Source organism: Syngnathus floridae, chromosome 7 (genome assembly GCF_059516105.1).
Source record: "Syngnathus floridae isolate MCC-2025c chromosome 7, RoL_Sflo_1.0, whole genome shotgun sequence".
NCBI classification, from domain to species: Eukaryota; Metazoa; Chordata; class Actinopteri; order Syngnathiformes; family Syngnathidae; genus Syngnathus; species Syngnathus floridae.
In genome coordinates this window covers 13,408,396-13,432,468 of record NC_142419.1, presented here as the reverse complement: position 1 = coordinate 13,432,468, position 24,073 = coordinate 13,408,396, and the positions used below count along the sequence as shown (strand labels likewise).

Genomic DNA, 24,073 nt, shown 5'->3' with positions numbered 1-24,073 from the left:
CTGTTCTGTTATTTATGGTCCACTCACGGACTTTATGAAGTAAGGTAGTTTTTGCCAGTGCCCTCTGTCTGCTGATGTTAGCTGGAGTACACTGCAGCATTTTAATGGATGCACTCAACGTGTGAGATCTGTTTGGCTCCAATCCTCAGAAACAATATTAGCTGGAACACAAAGTGGGAGCACACATTGGGGTTGGATGCCAAAGTCTGTCCGTGATAATGCTTTGGATAGGAGATGGTAGCATGAAAAGTGACAAGATGGACTTTACTTTTTTACAAAACTTAACATTGCCTGAACATCAGATTTGGGTGACTTGACTTACAAGTTTTTTTAGATACAAGCCCATCAATGGGATATTTTTTCATTAATTGGAGTTTGTTAATCAAAAAAGGCAATATCTATCTATTTATCACAAATGAAGATTGTAAATAGCGGCGCCCATGATTTGCTTTTGCAGGCCACAGAAAATGATGCGAGGGGAACACATGTGGCCCTCGAGCCTTAAGTTTGCCACCTGTGCAATAGATGCTCAGGAGATATATCGTAAAAATATTTAAATGAACAGGCGGTGCGGGTGTACTATATTTTACAACATACTCGAAAGTAGCGCTGTTGTCGCTGATGATAACGAGAGGGTTCCTCTCGGGGTGCTGAATGTTTAAATGCCACACTTTGGAAGTGTTGACTCGGGCAAAATGCCATCCATCCATTGAAACTGAATGAACTTGCTGCTTTATAACACAAAAGCCAGAGGGAGAGCGCAGATAAAAGGCTAATTTACTATATCAAATACTTTGACATGCTAATGTTCCGGTCCGTTGAAGGGAATGTAAAGTTATGAAACAAAGATTTAACGTCCTATCCAGCTTGTTTGTTTCCCTGAGCAAGCAACATGACAATGTAGATTTCGAGTGGTCTTTGGTTGCCATTAACCTCCCTTTGCCAGGAAATAATGCGTGCATGTCAAGATTTGTACTCTTAAAAAGTCAAAAAATAAATCTTTTTCATATTTGCCGTTCCAAAATAGACACTCAAGCACGCCGAGTCCTTAAATCCATTGTTAATAAATACTATAACATTTTTCTCAGTCAGATGCTGTTTATGCACAGCTCAATAAAAAGTAATTATATTGAAATCTTTTGAGACTTTTGTGATTAAATGCTATATATATATATTTCACTTGAATAGACATAGATTTAGTTTGTACAAATTGGCTAAGAGAACCCACAAATTTGATGTTCACAAAACATGACTTTTAGGATGCAAATTTTCTAATCCTTTTTATTGGAATGTTTATTTTTCAGCACTTTAAATTCTGATATTCCAGCCACTCCGAATGGTCAAATTGTGTGACTATGGACCCACGGTATCCCACTTTGTCAACTTGAAGGTTTCTTTTTGTTTTCATGAATAATGTAAAGCAAGCAATGGTAGGCAGCTACATCAAGCACTCTTTTTCTCGCTCGACCAGATTTTGTTACTTCAGATGAGACACTCTAGAAAACCAGCCAGGACATGTGCAAAAAAAATAAAATAAACCTCCCACGTAATGTGGAAACATGGCTTTTTGAAGCACAACTTCAGTTAGATGCATTGAGATTTTTTTTTTTTCTCACACAGCAGATCAGCAGATCTCCCTCAGATCAGCCATCAGTCATTCACCCTTGAGATTCTAGCTTGGAAGCCATACACCAGTGATTTCAAGATGACACAACTAAAATCAACGCTCACATTTTCTAAAATCAAAATCCTCTCATGAATGGGGCTGCAATAAACAGTGGTGCTACAGATACGAGTGACAGGATTTTCAAAATAAGAGCCAAGTCAAGCTAATTTTTGTGAGTAAATGTTTGGGATTGTTAAATTCAACATATCTGACTTCACAAAATGTAGTAATCTTGCAGCTATAGTGAACAGTTCTTCCAAAAGTCAAGCTGTTTACACTCTTTATTAAATTTCAACGAAACACAATTATCGTATTTTCCGGACCAGAAGGTGCACCAGACTATAAGGCGCACCTTCAATGAATGGCCTATTTTAAAACTTTGTCCTTATATAATGCGCACCGGACTATAAGGCGCACCATTAATGCATCATGTCAGATTTTTAATCCAATCAAATCAATCAAATCAACTTCAGACGCTACAAATTACTTTCTAATCACAAAATAATGATCCATAGTCTTTTTGATTCATGATTCATAGTCTTAAGCGGGCCACTTATGATTAATTTCATGACACAATGCTTTGGGCCAGTTTAAATTTAGGAATTTGGTACATAGTATATAAGACGCACTGGACTATAAGGGGCACTGTCGGCTTTTGAGAAAATTTTAGGTTTTTAGGTGCGCCTTATAGTCCGGAAAGTACGGTACAGTCTACTACTTAATGCTAATATACGAGATGAGCCAACGATTAGCATCTGGTGATGTTACAATACCAATTAATGGATATTTAGCTTTGAAGATATATTATAAAGTATGTTATTCTCATTAGGAGGAAACAACAAGACATTCACAGAGTCAAGAATGGAATGCAGGTATTTGGAATGTCCACATGTTTTCAACTGTAGAAATCAATGGTGGCCTAGCAGATGGCGGCGGTATCACGGGGGGGGCATGCCGTGTTCACCTCTTTATGCTGCACGGTCTCCTGGGAAATCCAGGAAGACTGTCTGCTATAATCAGTGTAGTCTATGATGCACACACGGTGTTTGACACGGGTGGCTCTGTCCTGCAACCAGTTAAAAGTGCGGCCTCGAGGGAGCAAACCGACTTAAGAAACTGGAATGTATCAAGCCGAATCTGCTTCATGAGGCTTCTGAGATGGTCTCCAATTTCAAAATATCTTTTCCCTTAGATGGCAATCCTTCTGGTTCAAAATATTCAGAAGCCAATCACAGCGACATTTATTTTAAAAGGAGATGACAAGACATTCACGGAGGAGTAAATAAGGAAGCATTCTGTTGCTTTTTATTCTGACTCAGCCGGAGCAAATTGGTTCCCTTTTCCTTTCCAACCTTGACAATTAAGCAAATATATTACATAAATGTATGTCAGTCTTAATCCCGCCGCTGCACATCTTCGATCACCCTCCAATGTTTTGTTTTAATTCCAGCGAGCGAGCGTCCGTGGTTTTTTACTGGCCATTTGGCTCGCATAATGACATCTCATTAGCAAGGCTCACCGGCAGAGCTTGGCAGAGCTCACAATTGTGTCAAAATTGCTGATAATTGTGACGAGCGCTGTGATCAAAACATTGCCAAGGATTTTTTTGCTTTCAAAGAGCTGGCTCCACTCATCATGATGAATTGGATTCTAATTGACAAAAGTAGGTATTGATGATGACAGCGCAATAAATCACTCAAGGCCACATAAGCTGATGGTGCAGCAGAATCATTAATTTTGTAAATTAGCAATACATTTTTAGCACTCCTCATTGGTCAGTGAATATTAGTGGTTCTTTGTGTTTGTTTAATATCAGATCGGTTAAACTTGTGATCTGCCAGAACACAGGTTTCATGATGGGGACAGTTTAGACTGCTAATATTTCATCTGAGTCGGGATTGTTGTTCCCCATCTCGCTGCGCAGAACCGACCATGTTTGACTTTAAAGGTTCCATTGCATTCTGTGCCAACTCGCTCGCTCCTCGTCGTCTTTGTGCCACCACATCCAAAGTCCCAGAGCGAGCGGAAGAGTAGCTATTGCACATACTCCGAAAGAAGTGACTTTGTTCGTCAAACAAAAATACAATAGCCTTATCTGAAGCTACTCAGTTTTTTTTTTCTCGCAGCACAGCAATGTCTAACAAAGGGGCTGCGGTCGCTGTGATTTCCCCCGACGCCTCCTCCACTGCGATGCTACGCTACGGTACCTCTGGTGGAAAAAGACTCTGGTAGTCAAAGTAAGTTCAGACCTGCAGAGAAACCGGGAAATTATATGTGCACACAAGACACACCAGGATACTCACACGGAGACATAAAACCTCGGTTGTAAAAGCTATCTTTCAAGAAACAGAATAATAGTAAAGGTGGAGAAACAGGCTTTTTACACGTAGTTACTGCTCGCCACAGACAGCCGGCAGATTAAATCAGCAGCTTAACTTGTTCTCAATTAAAATGTGGAGCACAGCAAGCGTTCACCTTCTCCCTCTCCTTTTCAATCACAGTAGTACCTCACTAGGTTTAACCGTCCTCTTTGATTTTTCGAGATAAATTACTAAAACAGACTTTGCTGTCGGTGAGATGTCATAAATAAGGTGTGTCACCAAAAACTATATCCAGCAACTATAAAATGGCTCGGAAATCTCAAGCAAGGTCATGACAAATTTTTGGGCCACGCGATCGATAAATCTCAGCCTTGTATGGTTCGAAGCAAACTTTTAAAATCAATGGAGGAATTTTAATGGTCATATATTGGGAATTTGCAGCTGGCCAAAACAAAACAGTCTGAAGGTTATCCAGTTTGTAACCGCTGAAGAGATTCCAAACGGTGTTTGGCCTTGGGTGTTGGAGAGGATTATTTTGCAATTATTGGCTGTTTGCACCAAAAGAGACATTCATCTAACACAGACCCTGAATTAGATCAGAGGTTGGTTGAAATGGATATAAATCAGGGACCTTTGAGATGGGCCTGGGATCTTAATCCTAGGAAATACGACCAAAAATAAATTCTCTTGCTTTTGGACTTCATAGCAAAGCAAAGAGTGACACAACTGCTGGGAGGGGCGGAGTCAGAAGCCGAAGTGAGGTGCTGAAACTGGAAGAAGCAAAGGAAAGTGCAGTGTGTAGGTGGCTCCCACACAGCTCAACTGGGCTCAGCTCGGCTTAACCAGCCTCGCATTCGCTTCCACGCTACGGCCTGTTTGCCTGAAATCTCCACGGAAGGGACACATCAAAGCCAGGGCATGAGGCCACCGGTGGGCTTAGGCGAGTAGCGCACATGTACAATAATGTGCGCAAACACAAAAAGCAGCTAAATGCTCTCGCTCCTTTGGCTTCCCATTGATTGTTTCTATATTGCTCCTGTTCTCCCCGAGCTCCACAGTCTTCACCATAAAAAGGCAGCCGCTACTGGCACGGCATTTAACAGTTAGAAAAGATCAGCCTGCAGCCAAACTCTATGTGCAAAAAAGACAAAATGGAAAAGCAGCTTTTACAACAAGTACGCATTTGTTTAAAAAGGGAATAGAGCTTTCTTTGATTTGAAAATAGTGGTTCTATAAAAAGGCAGACCGTCATTGTGCACGTATTTCGGTTTGTCTCAATTTGTCTTTAATGATGGTTATCATATTTTACGGACAATTAAGCACACCGTATTAATAGGCGCGGTTTTAATTAAAGGGTCGCTAAAGACGTATAATTTTTGTGTAGCACAGCAATTTAAAGAGTTTATTCCATAATTGTCTTCCGTTGGAACAATTTAAAGCTTAAAGCTTCGATCTAATTAGCTAGTAGGACTTCATTCCCCATGATTCATCGACATCAACAGGAAGTACGTAGTCCTAGTTGCGGTTGTTAATTGTTAGATGTTAGCCTGATAGCGGTTACTGTATTTTCCGGACTATAAGGCCCGCCAGAAAACCTAAAATTGTCTCAAAAGCCGACAGTGCGCCTTATAGTCCAGTGCGCCTTATATATGGAACAAATTCCAGCCCGCGGGTCAAATGTGTTGTGTGATATCAACATTATTTATATATTGTTATTGTTTTCACTATTTCAAGTTATTATATTGTGATTGCATTAATGGTGCGCCTTATAGTCGGGTGCGCCTTATATATGGACAACATTTTAAAATGGGCCATTCATTGAAGGTGCGCCTTATAGTCCGGAAAATACGGTACTTGCCGGTCAGATTGACAGCAAGGAATTAATAAAAAGGAATTTGTATGAACTAAAATGCTGAAATCATACGTAGGGCATACATTTGACATCATGCATCTAATTATCTCTTGGAGGAAAGCCTCGTCTCTGGATGAACAGTTAGCACAGACGCTGACATCAGGGACTAAATCTCTCCTCTGCTGTTGAATCTATAAAAAGTCAAATTGGTGGGAAAGGATAGTCCCACCTTCTTGCCCAATTTTCTCCCCTTCTGTTTCATGTCTTACAAGAGCTTCCTCCCACATGCCCAAAACATTTATTCTCGCTTGGACATAGACTCTAATTTGCGCGTAGGTGTGAATGTGATGGTTGTCTCTGTGTCAGTCCTGTAATTGACAGGTCATCAGTTCAAGGTGTACTCTGGTTTTCGCCCTAATGCTACTGGGATGGAGTCCAGCTATCCATGACCCTGAGCAGGATAATTGGTAGTGAAAATACATGGATCAATGGGATGTCTATCAGGGGCATAAAGTGGGGGTTGGCAGTCACCCTGGGTACAAATTTGGGACCAGGACGGAAATGCATACTCGGAGTACAGGCATAGCCATCTGGCAGCCCTGTTTTATTGTTGTCGCTTTCATCAATTCAATATATTTTTGCCATGAATTTTGTTTTACCGTGTTTTATATTTGGAACTCGGGAATATCTGACGAGGAACAACAGATGGAAATTAGCCTATAGCTACAATCTGGATTGTTTATATCTCTGCATCTGGTATGTCAATGGCGTTGATTAACTTGTCTTTTCTAATAAATACATTTAATTGAATTTACCGTATTTTCCGCACGATAAGGCGCACCGGATTATAAGGCGCACCTTCAATGAATGGCCCATTTTAAAACTCTGTTCATATATAAAGCGCACCGGATTATAAGGTGCATAGAATAAATAACGCAACGTTGCTCAAACGTTAATGCAATCACAATATAGTAACACTCGAAATAGTGAAAACAATAATAATATATCAATAACTCAAGGTTGCTCAAACGTTAATATCACACAACACACAAAATAAACACGTAAAGCTTACTTTAATAAATTAGACCTCATCCACAAATCCATATTGGTCCATATATAAGGCGCACCAGATTATAAGGCGCACTGTCGGCTTTTGAGAAAATTGGAGGTTTTTAAGTGAGCCTTATCGTGCGGAAAATACGGTATACAATTGTCTTGAAATGAAGGATTACAACCACCTATTTAGCGTGTCTACAGTAGCTTAAATAACCATGCTACCTAGCACGCTAACATCACATTATGACTTCACAATATGCAGAAGAGCAGAGAAGAATCCAATCATTTTCGTACCCTAAGTACATTTAGCGTCAAGAATGAATTCCTCTGCCTTTGGTCAGTCTTGTTTTCATTGAGTGTTGGTTGGCATTTGTAATTTAGTGTGACATGCGTTGGCGTGTATTTTGGTGCAGACAGTAATGCTTGCTGCCAACTTGAGCAATCCCCTTAATTTTTCATCAAACCTCATCAGTCAACTCACATTTCCATTTGTCATTTTCAAAGTGACAATTGCACAGCACTTGCAAGCATGACTGTTGAGTGGAGGTCTCGTTAATCAGGCCCTTGGGCCAGACATTGTATTATGTCACAGTTTGACATATCTTTAATGACAACCGCCACTTCAATGCTTGCACACAAATCAAAGTAATTGACAGCCACTCAGATTAGCTGACGTGTTTTGTACTTTGTCATTTTCAGACGTGGGGTGTGTAAATGGTGATTTGTTGCATTGTAGACATTTATGGAGAAGTATGTATTATTTATTTTTTTTCCCCCAAGAGCTTTGCCATTGTTTGTATTGTTGCTGCTCAGTAAACGCAATGCATTGATCTGTAAATAGACGAGAACAAGCACCTATATTCTGTGTCTTATTGTCAATTGTGTTTTAAATCTTGCATGGTTGACTAAAGCCATAGAAAAACATAAATTCAATTAGAACTGAGTTCGGGATTTTATATATTCTTCTCAACTGAATGAAAACATTCATGATTGCGTTTGTGTGCGTTTGTGTTTGACCATGAGAAATATGAGAATTAAGACTGACTGCTTAAACGACTCTTCCTGCCTTGACATCTCCTTCCAACCCATTGCATTATTAAACTAACAGACGCTGCCAAAAATGTCAAATTGAATATTTTTCTTGCTCCATCTTTCGATTTATTATCCTCGGTTTTGTGTGTATCCTTGACAAGCTTGTGTTCATGTGTCACAACATACAGTATTAAATGTTTATTAAATGTGGGCGTAATTGCATAAATTACAAAGATAGCAACATGTTGAATGTCTATACCAAATTATACAAACTGATGAACAGTGGACTAAATTTAGTCCAATTGTTATATTAAGCTCCTGTTTCCACGCGTGTCAATTACATCAAGATATAATAATAATAATTATAATAATAATAATAAACTTGAGCTTTTAATTCATGGAACCACAGATCATAAGGTCTGTACATACAAAAGTTGATTTTTTTTTTTTTCCCTAGTCAATTTTGTAGCCTCTTCAAGTAATTACTAGATTTATGTTTACACATTTACTACATTTTAATTTTATTTCCATATGACCTCATTTTATTACACACCTGCACCTATTCACAGTATGTGCAAGTTTAAGAGTTGACAAGAGCAGTTGCCTAGCAACAACTTTGGATTCCGATTGCTTCCTTTCCCTAACTGTAATTATTTGAATGCACGTGTAATCAAAAATAATGTCATAACATTTTCATCAGGGAAAAAACATTTTGTCATTGACATTTAATTGCATACAACAAACCCAATACATTTCTGTCTACAATCTGACAGAGTGGGAATTAAACACCACATTGCGAGTGACACGCCGAGGTACTGTTTGATGGAGCATTTTATTTCTCTTGTAAAAAAAAATGTTTTTAAATTGAATAAGAGTCTGCTGGGCAGAGGTGAGCTGCAGGATGTTGTAATCTCTTTAAGGAAATGTGTTTGTGATGTGCATATCTCTACATTGGCTGCTTGATAGTACAAGCAGATATCATATACACTATTGTTCCTCCGTCTTAAAAGAACAGATGAGATTTTCCTTGGAATGCTGATCTGGATTTTTTTATCCTAACAACTAAAGGACTGTCCGATTTTCTTTTCAATTCATTTACCTATTTCAAGTACACTTGCATGAGAATGGCTAGTAAATTGGGAGCCTCATTATTCAAGGTACTACTATACTTAAAGAAAGTTTTCTTTTTAGTCTGGGAAGTAACTTGAAAACTTACTATTTTGTACCCAAAAAACTAAAGGACTGCTAATTGGAAGCAGTATAACAAGTCTCTCCTGTCTTACAGGATTACCTTGCTTGATCCTGCCTGGCATTATCACCACCCTGACTTAATTTAAAGGGTGGTTATTCTTTGATGAATGGAAATTAAAGCTAATCCCAGTTACCCTGGCCTTTAGCATGGACGGCAACCCTTGCATACACATTAGCTTCCGTAATGGTAATCACATGGAGTCAATACAGAATGTAAAAATAGCATTTGGATTTAGGTGATTAAACGTGATGGGATACAGACGTACCCAAATCTGCAATTGTTGTCAATAAGATCAGAAGGATCAACAAGCTAATGACAAATGTGCATCGTTTGGCAGCTAGATTTTATGAGCGGAGCAACCGTCTGCTTTTGCTGGCGTTCAAACTTCGAATCGCTGGTGTCATGGATGAAACAATGAAAATGTTTTTAGCTTCGCAAAACGCAAATTTTATTCTCTATATTTGCATTATGTTTTCATGTATACATGTGACTAGAAAGCGAAGTGTGTGGAGTCTCTGTAGCCAGTGAACAGGGCTTGCGAGAGCCTCTCAAAATGTCTACAGTCTACTTTACTGTTGTTTTCCTCTCATTTAGGCAATTGGCTTCTTCCTTGAAAATCACACCATGTTTTTATGGTTCAGAAAATACTGGAATATATTGTGTAGAGCCTCAAAACCAGATTAAGGGTTGCAGTTGTGCAGTTGGAGCATGACGGTAGATGTGTGGTGCTCAATTGCGTCACCAACTGTCTTGTTTTTCCTCAACGGTCCGCTTCAGTCGCGTTTGGTGGCTTTAAAATATGCGAAGACGTCATTGGAAAAAAAACATTACTTTTATAACTTTGGACTGGACTCAATTTAATTCTCAAGAGTCAGAGAGAATATGACGCATTAACATTTTAATGAAAGATATTGCATGATTTTCATCTGCATGTTTATAAAAAAAAAAGAAAGCATTCCGTGAGAACCTCAGTTGTCGAGGATTAGAGTTATAAGAGTGTTTTTCTTTCTCCATTATGGTCTGGTTGTCCTCTAATGAACGAGTACCGGAATTCTTTATTAAAATCTAAATCTCACTTCATGAATATCAAGCTAATGCAAATTTTGAATGTCACCTACTCTCTTTGGTACAGACGCTCACCGTTGCTTCCCATTTCCTTTTAGTGTCTTGCATTTGATCGACATCTGGAATATGTTTTACAGTTAATTATTAGATGGTCCCATCAACACTTTTATGACTTCATACCTATTACTGCTTGTGATGAGATGTCTAATGAAAAAAGACCTTCTAAAGGGTTTGCGCTAACATTACTTTTTCTACGTGGCTTACGGCCCCATAGTCTCACAATCGCTCAATAAGGAAAGTCGATTCAATGGCTTCCGATGACAGATGATTAGCTTTGCAAAACTATCATTTGGAAGATGAATGGAAATTTTGGTGTAAGTAATGTTGAAAGATACATTTGATGGTGGCAGTCGCAATACACAACCATTTCCTCTTCTATGGTTATCGTTACACTTTTTAGATTCGCCATCAATGGTACTCTTACTCTAATTTTCTCTTTCCCAGATTGATTTGATGAAACTTTGTGACATAATCCACATGTTCAAAAACAATATATTGACTTAAAAAGAATTTTAAAGAGACTAGTTTTGAGTTGGAGGCTTCATTGTATATCAAGAACAGCAATTCTGTGTCCTCTGAACATACTACTTTCCATGCATACCTGAAATGGGATGCCACAGTCTCCCTGCTGCCATGTCAATGATCATTATTTCAAAACACCTTCAGAAATTCACTTGTAATGAGTTGTCTGTCTAAGCGACACGATTAGATCGGCTCTTTCATATGAACACATGATAAAGGTAGTCCAGGGAAAGAACTGCCTCAGATGTACGATCACAGGCAACGTTTTTTTTTTTTTTCATCTGACAAGATACACACGCACTCACGATCTTTTTATCTGTGTGCAAATTAGTTGATGTATGCACACATCCCAGAGTGTAATGGGAAAAAACGTTCGCCCCCTCGGCTACCCTTCATCCCTCCTGTCGTCTTTTCAGTACCTTCCCTCTACATTTACCTTCACATTGTGTTTTACCTTCACCTCATCTCGCCTTCTGTGTCATCTGTGCCGTGATACAGAACTATAATAAGCCACATTTCAACCAAGCTGTACGATGTACCAAAAATCAGTCTCCGTACTATATAGTATAATATAAAACATGAACTACAGGTGGATTCTGTTTTACTATATGTTCCACATTTTATTTGATTTTTTTCACTCATAAAAAATGCTCATGGCATGTCAAGGTCAGCCCACCATTCATAGAACAGTCTTAAAAGATATATGACAGGTTATTATCTGCTGCCCTTCAGAATGCCCTCCTTTGTGGCAAACAGTGTCTAATGTGTGCTTTTTCTCCTCAAAAAAATACAAAATTGCTCCCATCCCATTAATTCCCTTCATTTCTCTTCCATTTTTCTTTAAAGGCATCCCCCCGCTAACACCAGCTGCTGCCCAGCAACCTTGACTAAAACAAAAGCTCACCAGTGATTAAACAGAGTAATCCTGTTTCTGTGACAAAATATGGCCGCCATAGATCACACAGCCTCGTGAAATGAATCATTAGAAATTGTTGTTGCATTACCAGAGGCTTAGATGAGAAGTCAAGTGCATGCATTGCATATACATGCCAAGATTATGCCTGGAGAATCTATTGCTGCAGACCTTTACATAGCTCATTAATCATGAAAATGAATCTTTTTGGTGGTTCAATTAGGAGATAGAAGGCTACAACTTGTATACTGCTGGTTTTGTATTTAAGAATAAATGGGAAGTTCATTTTAGTGAGACTTCAACTATTTTAATGAGAAAACCAATAAGCTCCATTTGCAGACTGAATACCGATGCTTATGGGTGTGTTGTATAAGCAAAGACAAATGATTCTCCGTGTTGCGCAGGATAAACTTGGCAACCTATCTGGAACCGAATGCACGCTGGAGTAAAGTCCAAGCATTCATTAACTTTTTGTTTTCTGCTTCTTTTTCTGTATGTGCGAGCATTATGAGTGTGAAAATGGAAGATTACATTGGCAGCAGTTAATTGACTATTCAAGTAGATGAAAATGTGTCGATGAACGTGAACTTAACCAAATTAAGCTATCCAGGAAATTATCCAATGTCTAAATGATGAGTGGGCGGAAGTGGAAGTATGATTGCCCAACCTGACCTGACCTGACCTTTGTGCTCAGTATTGGACAAAAGTGAACAACACTTGACAGATTACAATTACCGGACCTAAAAATGGAAGAAAATGGTGAGTTCCTTTTCCCTGCTCGTCTTCTGGGCATATTTTCAACAAGATTTAAGTGTTTGATGTCATTGAGATGTTCAATATTTTATCACGTTAATGGATTCTTCAATCCCAAAATGTAATTGGATCATTTTTTTTCACCTCTATATGTGACTTTTCAAACTGACATTTCCACTGAACATATTTTCGTATTCTTCATCCATTCTTCAAATGTGGATTCAAGTGACCAGAGGGTCACTGCCACGTGTTATTTGACTGACTGCAGCAGACAAGCTGCCAGTGCGTCAAACCCAAGGGAAGGAGAGACTTTATAAACTGATGGCGATGTGACCGGACAGTGTACTTTGGTACTTTGGTACACAAAGCATTGAGAAGAGCCAGATGAGGTAGCCTGGGTATCCATTGAGGATTTTTCCTATACACCTCTCTGGGATCGTCTTTGGGTCCTCCAGGATAGAGATGGAATGTCTACGGAGAGGAACGTCTGGTTTAAATCCAGATATTATTTCTTAGTACGAAAAAATTTATGTATTCCTTCCATTCCGGAATAAGTTGTATCGGTCTTGGAGCAATACTATGGTGCTTTATTTGCAGCCTCAAACGCTAACCTCCATTATCCTGCACCCTGCAGGTACAAGCCATTTCTCTTTCCGACTATGCGGAGTCACAGAGGTAAACTAAATCTGTGATCGTTTTCCAGCCCGGCCACTTTGATTGATGACCGGAATGGCTGTTTAATATGATGGCTGGGTACCATAGAAACCTTCGAGAACTGTGAGCGGACACGGTCCTGACTGCTCTGTCTGCTTTTCATCTTTCATTAGGCTGAGTGATTGGTGGTAAACTGAGCTGGTTCACTTTGATGCTTTTAGGTAAAACGACTCACGTAAAATGGGATGACACATAATGGACGTTGCGTCACTAATGTTCGCCTGAACGGATCGTACAATCGGCTCGGTTGCTGCGCCGGTTTCTCTAAAGTCGACTGGAGTTGACTTTTCTTCTGCAACTCAATATGTGTGTTTGCCTCTTCCATCACTTTAAACATCTTATGCTTGCGGTTCTCTACTTAAATTTTTTATGGTGAAAATCATCTGAGCTACCTGAAGGGCGACAAACCTTTTTGAAATATCTCCATCACTTTTACACCTGTTGCCAACAGCGCGCACAATCTGTTAGTGAGTCAATATGCAATTTAGCACATATACTGTAAAATAGATATTTTTTTTATATTGAACTTTGTGCTTTACTGGCTTTCATCTGTCACATCTTTGACAGACTCAGAGAACGATATATCGGTGCCATCAATTAGGTGATGCTAATAGCACAATACAGTTTAACAGGTCAACTTATTTCGTAGGGTTACTACTAGTTTTTTGTGGGATCACAATTCAAAAGCAATATTTCATTTCCATTTGTTGATTTTTTAATTTTTTTTTTATTTTCATTGTAATTAATACTTCTGTCAGTTTGGAATTGTTTCAGTGACCGCTGTGTTCTTGTACCAGCAATTTTCTGCCAGTGTCTTAATTTCGCATCGTGACAGTCTCAGCAGCAGCAGAGTAATTAGTTGCACTACACGTGCCAAGAAGAGCAGCCTTTAGTTAATTATATAAGATACTTGACCCACATCGGTTTCATGGTTTAAACCTATTGAATTAATCTACAATGCACTCACTCTTGACCCCATAAGCAGCAATGGCCATCATGCTTCGTGTCTTTATAACGCAAGAGTTACCAGACAGATTTTATGGAACTGTCGTCATTCGTTCCTCCCCTTTTTGTCCCAATAAACGCTGTATTCCAGTTCCAAATTTCAGTAAACGTCTGACGTATTTCATACTGCAGTAATAATAAAAACTGTATTTTCCGGACTATAAAGCGCACCGGACTACAAGGCGCACCTTCAATGAATGGCCCATTTTAAAACTTTGTCCTTATATAATGTGCACCGCACAATAAGGCGCACCATCATGCCAGATTTTTAATCCAAATCAAATCATTCTCCATTTTGTCTTTTTTATTTCAACTTCAGACGCAACAAATTACTTTATAATCACAAAATAATGATCCATAGTCTTTTTGATTCATGATTCATAGTCTTCAGCAGGCCACTTATGATTGATTTCATGACACAATGCTTCGGGCCAGTTTAAATTTAGGAATTTGGTCCATATATAAGGCGCACCGGACTATAAGGCACACTGTCTGCTTTTGAGAAAATTTTAGGTTTTTAGGTGCGCCTTATAGTCCAGAAAATACTGTATTTATGGTTGCAATTTTGACCTGCTAGTCACAGAAAAGTGTCTGGCCTAAGAGCATGGTGTCCCCAACTAACACAGCAAAGTAAACAACCCGAGTGGCCGTCCTGTAGATATCCCCGTAATTGAAGCATCAGATGACCGTCAGGATTGGACCTCATTAGAGGAGCACTAAGAGATCTGAGTCTTCTCGGGACTTGAAGTTGAAAGTAGATAAAATAAGAACCCGGTTGATGATGACTACTGTGTACGATGTTCTTTAGTATTACAATAAACTATCCTGCACTGTGTAGATTTTTTTTGGGCACAGTTAACAACTATTTCATTCTTCCGAGTATATTTTGTTGACTGTACATTTGCAGTAGCTTTGAAAGGACTCTCTTGACTGCAATATAATTGGAATTTAGCTTCCTCCTTAACATTTGCATCTGCATTAATCCATTAATAGTTTTTTTATTGACAATAAATAGTAACAGAAAAGCGTGCTTCAGTACTGTGTATGTGATTATAAAATAGTTTTACCTGGCAGAAGTGCACCGAGTCGATTTGCTTTACAGTACAGGCCATGTCAATAAAACACGTTGACATTTATTTTACCGGGAGCTTTTTGCTTAGACCCGTACTGCTTGACATTCAGCATTTTCGGAATCAGCCGGCGTGTGTTTGATGGAATAATATTAGTAAACAGCTTTCATAAAACAGACCTAATTCAAAATGTCAACTCTTGAATATTGTTGGAAGTTCTAATAGCATGTTAAAAGGGGTTAAAAGATAAAACAGGTGCCGACTGAATTTATTTTCAGTATGATGGGCCTGGGAAAAGTACTGTGGGCCTCGAGGCAGGTCCCAGAGCTCGTTTGTCAAAAATAACAAGCAGTGATTTGGCATTCCATAACAGATATTAACATTTTTTTTTTAAACTACAAATTTAGTTTTGCAGATTTTTTTTTAAATTTTAAATTAGCCATTGTCAAATAATTCCTTTTGTGAGAAATGCTGATGTATAGTTTTGTATTGGCAGTATTGACATTACAGTTAAAAAGCCAAGTGTGCATTAAGGGATACTTTTTTTTTAAACCATTGGTGGTAAAATACAACTTGCAACAATTGAAATCTCCAAAGCACTTGCATTCAATTTATGTGCAGAAAAAGAATAACTAACGAAGCTAACGCCCACCTAAATTGGTGTGCTAGCTCCTTAACCAATGCAGCTGTTAAAGCAGAGTGACAAGCTGTTACAATTTAGTGGCACATTGATTCTGAAATGAACTTTGTTTCCCTCCAGCGCTTTCTGCCAAACGAGAGGCGTCATTGCCGGAATCTGCAGACGAACTGATTTTCAGACTCGTCTGTTGTTTGGTATTTTCTATACCTGCCCCTGGCGTTCTGAATTTTTATAGACTGAATGTGACAGTATCAGCACGTTGACCATTTTGTCAGTGCAAGTTGAGGTCAAACGCAGCAGTTTTGTTCTTTTGCGCTCTTATCTCAATCACCAACACCGAGCGTAGCCATGGAGTCGAGGCGCGCACTCGAGTGGTGACGGATCAGATGAGCGTGTACTATTTGGTAGCCATTCATTCTTTGATTCAAGCATGCCTTTTTCCTCTTGTCCTTTCTGCTGTCATCTTCTTCATGAAATAACACTGATTTCAGCCTCTCCACAGGCCACTCGTGAGGCTACACAGCCAGTCCCTCCGGCCCCCCTTCTATGCTCGGAACATTTCACCAATCAGTCACAATTGTTAGCTTTGCAGGAAAAGTTCCCATTTGAAAGGAATCAAATGGAATAAGTCTTTAATAGTCACAGAATGGGAAATATCAATTCAAATAGTTAATATGAAGGAAAAATTCATACAGTTTTAAAGCTAAGCTATTCAATGAGTTGCTCGCTAGGACCTTGGATGTCTCGCACGTATTACCGCATTTTCCGCACTATAAGGCGCACCGGATTATAAAGCGCACCTTCAATGAATGGCCCATTTTAAAACTTTGTTCGTATATAAGGCACACTGGATTATAAGGAGCACCTTCAATGAATGGCCCATTTTAAAACTTTGTCCATATATAAGACATTTGGCCCACGGGCCGGACTTTGGACACACCTGCTGTAGTGGCTCAATATTGGTCCATATATAAGGCGCACCTGATTATAAGGCTGTCGGCTTTTGAGAAAATTAGAGGTTTTTAAGTGCGCCTTATAGTGCGGAAAATACGGTATGTCGCACTTCCTAGCATGTGAGAGGTGTTTTAAATTGCATGCAATTTTCGAGACGCATTTTAAGGGAAAATATAGTTCCATACATAAATAATTATCTACGGCTTTTCCAAAAGGTAATCTCATAACAACTCGGTTGGATCTCGAGGCAATTTTCCTGATGTGCCATTACCTCAACTTATTCTGACTCTGCCTGATTGCACATTGTGGAATGTGTTGAAAGAAGGGACTGGATAAAATATATGGACGGGAGGGCAGAGCGGGCCTGTGCTGCTACAATGGCTATCGATTAACAGTTTGTTACTGCCTCTGGTCCTGCCCGACTGAACGTGGTGTGAGGCGGGCAAAAGAGGGTTTTGATGGCCGGATTTAATCTGAAATTGTCTACCTCTCGCTGCTCGTCTTCAGTGCGAGTAGCAAAAAGTTATCGTATGTAGAGATTTATCATGGTCAGTATTTTATTTTGGATTTTTGACAAAGAGCAATTTTGTTGTTTTTTTAGTTAGAAGCATTTTTGTTTAGTTAATGAAAAAATGTTTTCCATTATAGTTTTTTTTCAGTTTTTCAATAACTATAATTTGGAACTGGCAGTCTACAATTGTTATTTTTTTTTTGTCTTTCTTTAACCACAGGCTCTAGGTTAAACAATAGATGATTGAATAAATGGATGAATCAACAATAACATCACTCCACTTAAGCAGACTTCATTTCTGCAGTCCATAATTTCCTCACCATTTATACCGCCACAATCCAGTAGGCGCCCAATTGGGTCCTTCTGGGGAATTGGACAGTGACAGATGTTTTCCATACGCAAACACTTCACCCGACTTCATCGTTTCCTCTCCTGTCTCAACATTTTAAACATTCTAATATTTTATTCTCTCGAACTCAAATGTGAATCCTTACACTACTTGCATATTCATAATCTTCAACACAAGTTACACAATACATGCTTGATGCCACTCCAGAGACTCCCAGTGGAACAATAATAAATATGACTTTTTTTTTTTTTTCCTCGTGCTGTGTATGTGGATCAGACTGCCAGATGTAGTAACCCATTTTGCAAGTGAATCGCTCTGCGTTTGATGTTTGATTGGCAGTTGTGATATTTGAATTGTGTGGAGTGTCGCTGTGATGGGCACGTCAAGCAGCTGTCAGATTTTTCTGTCCTGTCAGTCAGATCCTCTTCATTCCGCCACGTTGAGACAGTGCAGACAACCTCGCCACTTGATTGCTAAGTCTGACCTCTCATTGTATTTTGTCTGCTGGGGCCTCTTACGGAAACACTCAATGTGTGTGTGTGTGTGTGTGTTTCGTGCAAATGAAGCTGTTTGTACGTGTCTTGGAAACGTTTGGATTGTTTTTACAACTTTGTTGAGAATACAATAATGACACTGCAGAACTAGTCGTAGTGATTTTATCTCAAGTTTGCTTTTGGAACAGAAACAAAGATAAAATGTTTCTCAATCCGCTGCCTAATCAGTAGTCTGGTCAGGATCAAACCAAAAATGAAATCCAAGCCAGTGCTCTATGATTGCCTGTCTCTACCTGTTCATACCAAGGCAGAGCAAAGAAAATCTCGGCAATTGCGGGGGTGTTTCCAAAACAATCCAGTCTGCATCGGAAAGTAAGACTTTATATTCTCGCGAAGCTTAAGTACCATTGATGCCTGCTTTTCCCAAGTGACCCTTTATTCTCCCTCTTTATACACCTTGTTTACTCTTACCTTTCCCACTTTAGGTGATTTATTATTGTTGAGAACTAGCAATCACCCAGATTTTGACAAGGCGGGAGTTGAGTCATGAATGTTATGCATTGCAATAAGTAGCACTCAAAGCTTATTGCCTTGGGGATCAAACTAAAGGCCCGGGGGCCAGATTCGGCCCGCCACTTCATTTTTTATGGCCCGCAAAGACATATTGTGCATCAGCTTTATATGTCAAAACAAAAATTACAAATTGTCTTCCCTTCCGAAGGAAACTATGACGACGATGCGGCCCACGACATAAATGTCTTAACGCAATGATTACTCAACCCGCATAAGCATCTTATATTAACTTCCATTGATGACATCATGGTTATACACGAGCTGTGTGTAGGTTTCTTTCATTTCCTTTTCCCGTGGGAGAAAAAAGCTTAGCTTACGGCTATTTTCTGCAGCAAATTTCAGTCGAGGAAGTCTCATCTATTATGTCACTGCCATACTAAACGTGCACTCCTGGCGTGAGTGCATGTCGCTTGCGTCCAACATGCCTCCTCCACATTCAGCTTCCATGAAGAATGAAGCAAGGTAAATCCTCTTGTGAGCATAATGAAATAAGCTGCAAGGAATTTCCGGTTCTCAATTACCTTTGGAAGAGACCCTTGATTTGAGCCTTTCCTTCTTGACATCTTCAGGGCAGCCTTTTTACAGCTGTTATTTGCAGAGATTTTCCAACAAAAGGTCTGAGGAATTTTTGGGATGTGTTCACAGTCCTATCACGTTCTCCTCGGGCCTTTTTTTTTTTTTTTTTGCAATTACTCAGCAATGTAATGCAGGAACTTTCCGTTGTTTTATCACTTCTCGCTGTCATTGATGCACATCGTATATTTCAACATTAGCTATCACACAAAATGACTGGAGATGAACTCAATCTGTAATGTACTGTCAAATCTTAAATCATAACATAAATCCTTAAACTTTATTTTTTCATCACCTAGAAGCCCGGCTTGTGATATTTCCTTCGTCACACAGGACACGCAGCGGATACTTTTTGTGCCGATCCATCACGTGACGATAGCGCAAGATGTGTTCTGTGATTAACCATCGACTCCATTCATCACCCAGATTCTACTCGGAGTGGATTCGACTGCCACTGGACGTATATTGTCCTGACAAATTGGCGACTCAAGAAGGAGATATACGATCACGCTGCTCATACTCTCGTGATTCACATCAGCCCTCTCACGCTACTAAGAGTATCAACAGGAACTAAATAACAAGATCATCTTTTCTTGCCACTCTTGAACTCTTCCAAACTTTCGCTTCACTGCGTCTGAAAATGAGTGTTTATTCAGAGTCTTTGATTTTTTTTCTCTCAATGCTCCAGGTAAGGTTTGAAAGTTTAAACAACAAGGAGTTTAATGAGAGCATGTGGATAAAACTTACATGTCAGTCTACTGGAAAGATAATCATCCTTGTAGATGCCGTCTCTACATCGTCTCATTTCCATTACCGTTCGCAGCAGCACTAACTCCACAGTTGGATTCATCCGAGACTGTTTTCACACAGCTGGTGCTGTTTTCTTAACCAAAGGCCTTCAAATGGGCTCGGCAATTAACTCTTTAATGTCCGTCTGTGAACAATAGCATCTGTGAATAGAGATAATTACGCTGGTTACTGCCTGTTTTCCCGTTTCCTAATTGGAAAGTCTCGATTCGAGAGAGATGTTTGTCTTAAGTGAGTGACACAGTCCGTGACTAATCGGGGTATGGTGTCTATATAAGAACATGGATTTCATCAGATCTGTCCATGTCGTCTTTTGTTGACATCTGTAAGGTAGCTTGAACTGGAGGTTGAACCACTCATGGTGATTTGTCTTTCATGTCAATTACAATATTGTTCTTAAAAGTTGATGTAGTCATCTTGGATCTGTCCATCTTAATGTCAGTCTTGAGGTACTTCCAATTTTCCATGGCTGAACAAATGATAGAAAGTCTGGCAATATGTTTTCAGTCTTGCTTGGCAGTTGTTTTGTCTTCTATAAAGTTTGATCAAATTCCAAATCAAATAACCTTTCAGATTTGATTTTAGTGCTGTTTGAAAAGTTTGGTAGTGGTCCTACAAAGCAGAACGCTTAGGTTAATGGTTTCATGTGTTGTCAAAAAAAAGTTCCGCTTAACCTTTTGTTCCTGACATTTCCCTGCTGGTCCAAACAATGATGAAAACACTGAGTCCTTTTGTTCCTGTTTTTGACTGAAGTGTCTGCCATCTTCACAGGTGAGACACTTTCCTCCTGTGCATTTTCCTGATCACACTGACACGCTTCTTTGTTTGTCCTATTTGATTAGCATTACTCTATCAAGCTGTCACCGGCACCTCGCTGACTTTCCGAGACGTCTTTGAGATGACTTGCTTTGTTGCGGACCATGTACGAAGAAAGTAGATGAAAACATCTCTTTATTTGTGCTTTGAAGAAGATAGCGCTGCTTTAGTATCCTGATAAAAGTGAACTGAATAAGAAATCTCAACCTTGGCCGATGCTGCTGTTTTTTGTTTTTAACCAAGTTGGCAACAGATCATCGTCATGAAACTGAAATTGTGAAAAATGGTCAGATTCTGGTGTTCCAATACTTTTGTACTTGCAGTACATTATTCACAAATTGATTGTTGCAATTATTGCTTTGATTCATTCTTGTTGAGTGCATGTCTTGTAATTGACCATGATGCATTGCAAGATTGCATTACATAGTGTGTAATCAACATTGCGGATGCAATAAATCGAATGACACGAAATCAGTTTCGTAATATAGTAGATTGATTCCCTATGTCTTATAAATTGAGCATGAAATTAAATATCTCTTGAGGTTTGTGTCTTGGTTAATGTGGAACAATAATTTGGAACATGTCCAAAATGAATCATTTAGTTGTTTTCAATTATGTATATTTTTTTCCTTTTTTTTTAAAAATAATAATCCATAGTGGATGCGATCATTTTCAACATTAATATCCTGATGAAGCAACACTTATGCTGAAATTGCAATGATGCTCGTCATGACCTTCATAAGCTTTCAAACACAAGGGAAACTTTTATGGTTACGTTTTCATAAAGCAACCAAACAACGTTTTCCTATTGACGAGCGTTGTTTCACATATCAGAACTTGTCTGCGCATTGTTACAGCGTGTATAAATAAGCCCCCATTTATTGTTGCTGACATAAATGAATCCGATAACAAGGGACTCGATGTCCTTGCCTTCCAAAATGTGCCTCATTAGTTTCACTGACTGCCATCGCATTTCACACTGTTCAGCTTTGCAACTACTGTTTTGAATTTGTATTTTTTATTCTCACAACTTTGATCTTTAAAGTTAAATTATTTTTTTTGCGTTGAATTTGCAAGCAAAAATGCTGCTTTGAATTTTTATTTTTCATTCTCCCAACTTTGATCTTTAAAGTTTTTGGGTTTATTTGCGTTGAATTTACAAGCTAAAATGTGAGACGTTTGCATTATATTGAGAATCATGGATTTAAAAAATACTTGCGGTATGCTTGCTCAATGCTAACAATTTGAGTTTTCCGCCTACTTGAACAAACCAATCAACCATTTGAAATAAAGTAAAATGTAGTGCTGCAGATCCCAGGTGGAGCTGGCATCTGTTTTAGACTCTCTCTAATAGCTTCCCACCATGCAAGAAGACCGACACAGAGACAACAAACACATTTGGAAATGGTTTGCGCCACACAGCACTTTGGAATTGAGTTTACCAGATGCTTAGCTTCCAGCAAGTTAATTGAAACGTCATCAAGCATCTCCTCAACATATACCTGCGATATCTGACTTTGCTATATTTTGTGTGTTCCAGGTGGCTGTGACAGGGGCACCCCCGGGGCAGGACCCATGAGGAGTTATAGAAGATGCTCACAGCCTGGGCGCTTCTGCTCTTCTTAGCCATGTGGGTGACAAGCACCTCTGGTGGCCCGCTCTCCTTCAGAATAGGTACGTCGTTTTTTGGATTCATGGATACTGTAATCCGTTAGTAGTTACCTTAGCATTTACTTTTTGCACACATTCAGTTCGCTTGGTTTACCTTCCTTGGGTGATTTAGTATTCTAGAAAAATAACCATTATTCTGGTACTATCCTTATATTGGCCAAATGGGAGGAAAGAGTTATCGGTATTAACGATCGACTAGATTCGGACAATGCTTAGTCAGCATGAATAAGCAGGTGGTGAGTATTTGTAGGCTGATTGATATTGTTTGGGCTCTGATTTGATTTAAACAAGATGTTTTTCAGTTAAGGAAAATGTTCTTCTACTTTTCCCTGAACAGTTTTTTAAGACCAAACTACGGTCCAATTTTCTCAAACAACTTTGGCCTCAAGAGGCATCATTGTCGTAAGCATTGTTAGTCCCTAACAATCCTGTTCCTCTGCATATTTGTTATTGATGCTTTTTGTTTGTTCTATTTCTTATGGATGGCCGGGGTTTCACGCTGTGCCGTGGTTTTTGACGGTTTCCCACGGTACGATTTTTAAGGGAAAAATGACCGCCCCAAACAGTCCTGAGCAGTGGCAAAAGTTCAAAAGATCAGATTCAAAGAAAACTCTTTAATGATTGAACTTGATGGAACACAATGCATAGCTAGGATTTTTGTAAGGAGTGGGAAAAACAAAATAGAGTGCCTCGTTGTTGCGCCATGAGTGTGCGTGTGTCACATTGCTGAAAAAGACTACACACTTTCTCCTAAAAGGCACCACATAGAGCAATGCAGCAATTATAAGAAAAAATAAATATCAGAAAAAAATAATGATCGGTCAATTTTATCCTCCACGCACCTGAACCACCAACTGAATTTGAATGTTCCCATCGATTCATTTTCTGCTGCCATAGCAGAGTTGTTTTCAGGTTAGAGGGGAGTACATTAATAATGTAAAAACCTTCCTAACGATCCCCATGTGGATATTACAAGTCTGTTGGAACATTAACTCAACCCATACATGAAACATGTGACTGTTTCTTGACTGGGAGCAGTAAGAGTGTGGTTTCAATTGGAGGTTTTTAAGTATCTTTTAAAAATAATTTTTCGCTCTTCCCACCCCTGAAAATGGGTTGCTTTAGGCTCTTTTAGAAAATCGGAGGCATATTTTCTCGAGAAACCTCATGCAGTAATTATGGAAATATGAAGTTCAACTAAGGGAAAAGTTAAAATTATTGAGGAAATGTGAATATACAGTAGATCATTATCTTTTTTGGCTCATAGTTGGCACGACAGGCCATTTTTCTTTCTAGTGCTCCAGACATTGATCAGACTAAGTGTCACCACCGAGAAATGTCAACATGTCTTTTATTTCTTTCCTTTTTTATTATTTCTTTGGAGTTTTCCCTCCTGCCATCATC

At 39.1% G+C, this 24,073-nt stretch overlaps 1 protein-coding gene across 5 annotated transcripts in view; it reads left to right on the top strand.

The window, feature by feature from the left end:
• grik4 (glutamate receptor, ionotropic, kainate 4) overlaps positions 1 to 24,073 on the top strand; it is a 167,745-nt gene that overhangs the window by 45,496 nt on the left and 98,176 nt on the right. For 3 of the 5 annotated variants that reach the window (XR_015859428.1, XM_088380772.1, XM_088380769.1), the window contains exon 4: positions 22,539 to 22,672. Coding sequence is in view for 4 of the 5 variants with exons in the window: in XM_088380772.1 (XP_088236898.1) it covers positions 22,591 to 22,672 (82 nt within the window). In the remaining variant the exon portion in view is untranslated. Of the gene's footprint in view, positions 1 to 3,792; positions 3,904 to 22,538; positions 22,673 to 24,073 lie in introns of all 5 variants that reach the window. The other 2 variants (XM_088380771.1, XM_088380770.1) reach the window with 2 other exon arrangements.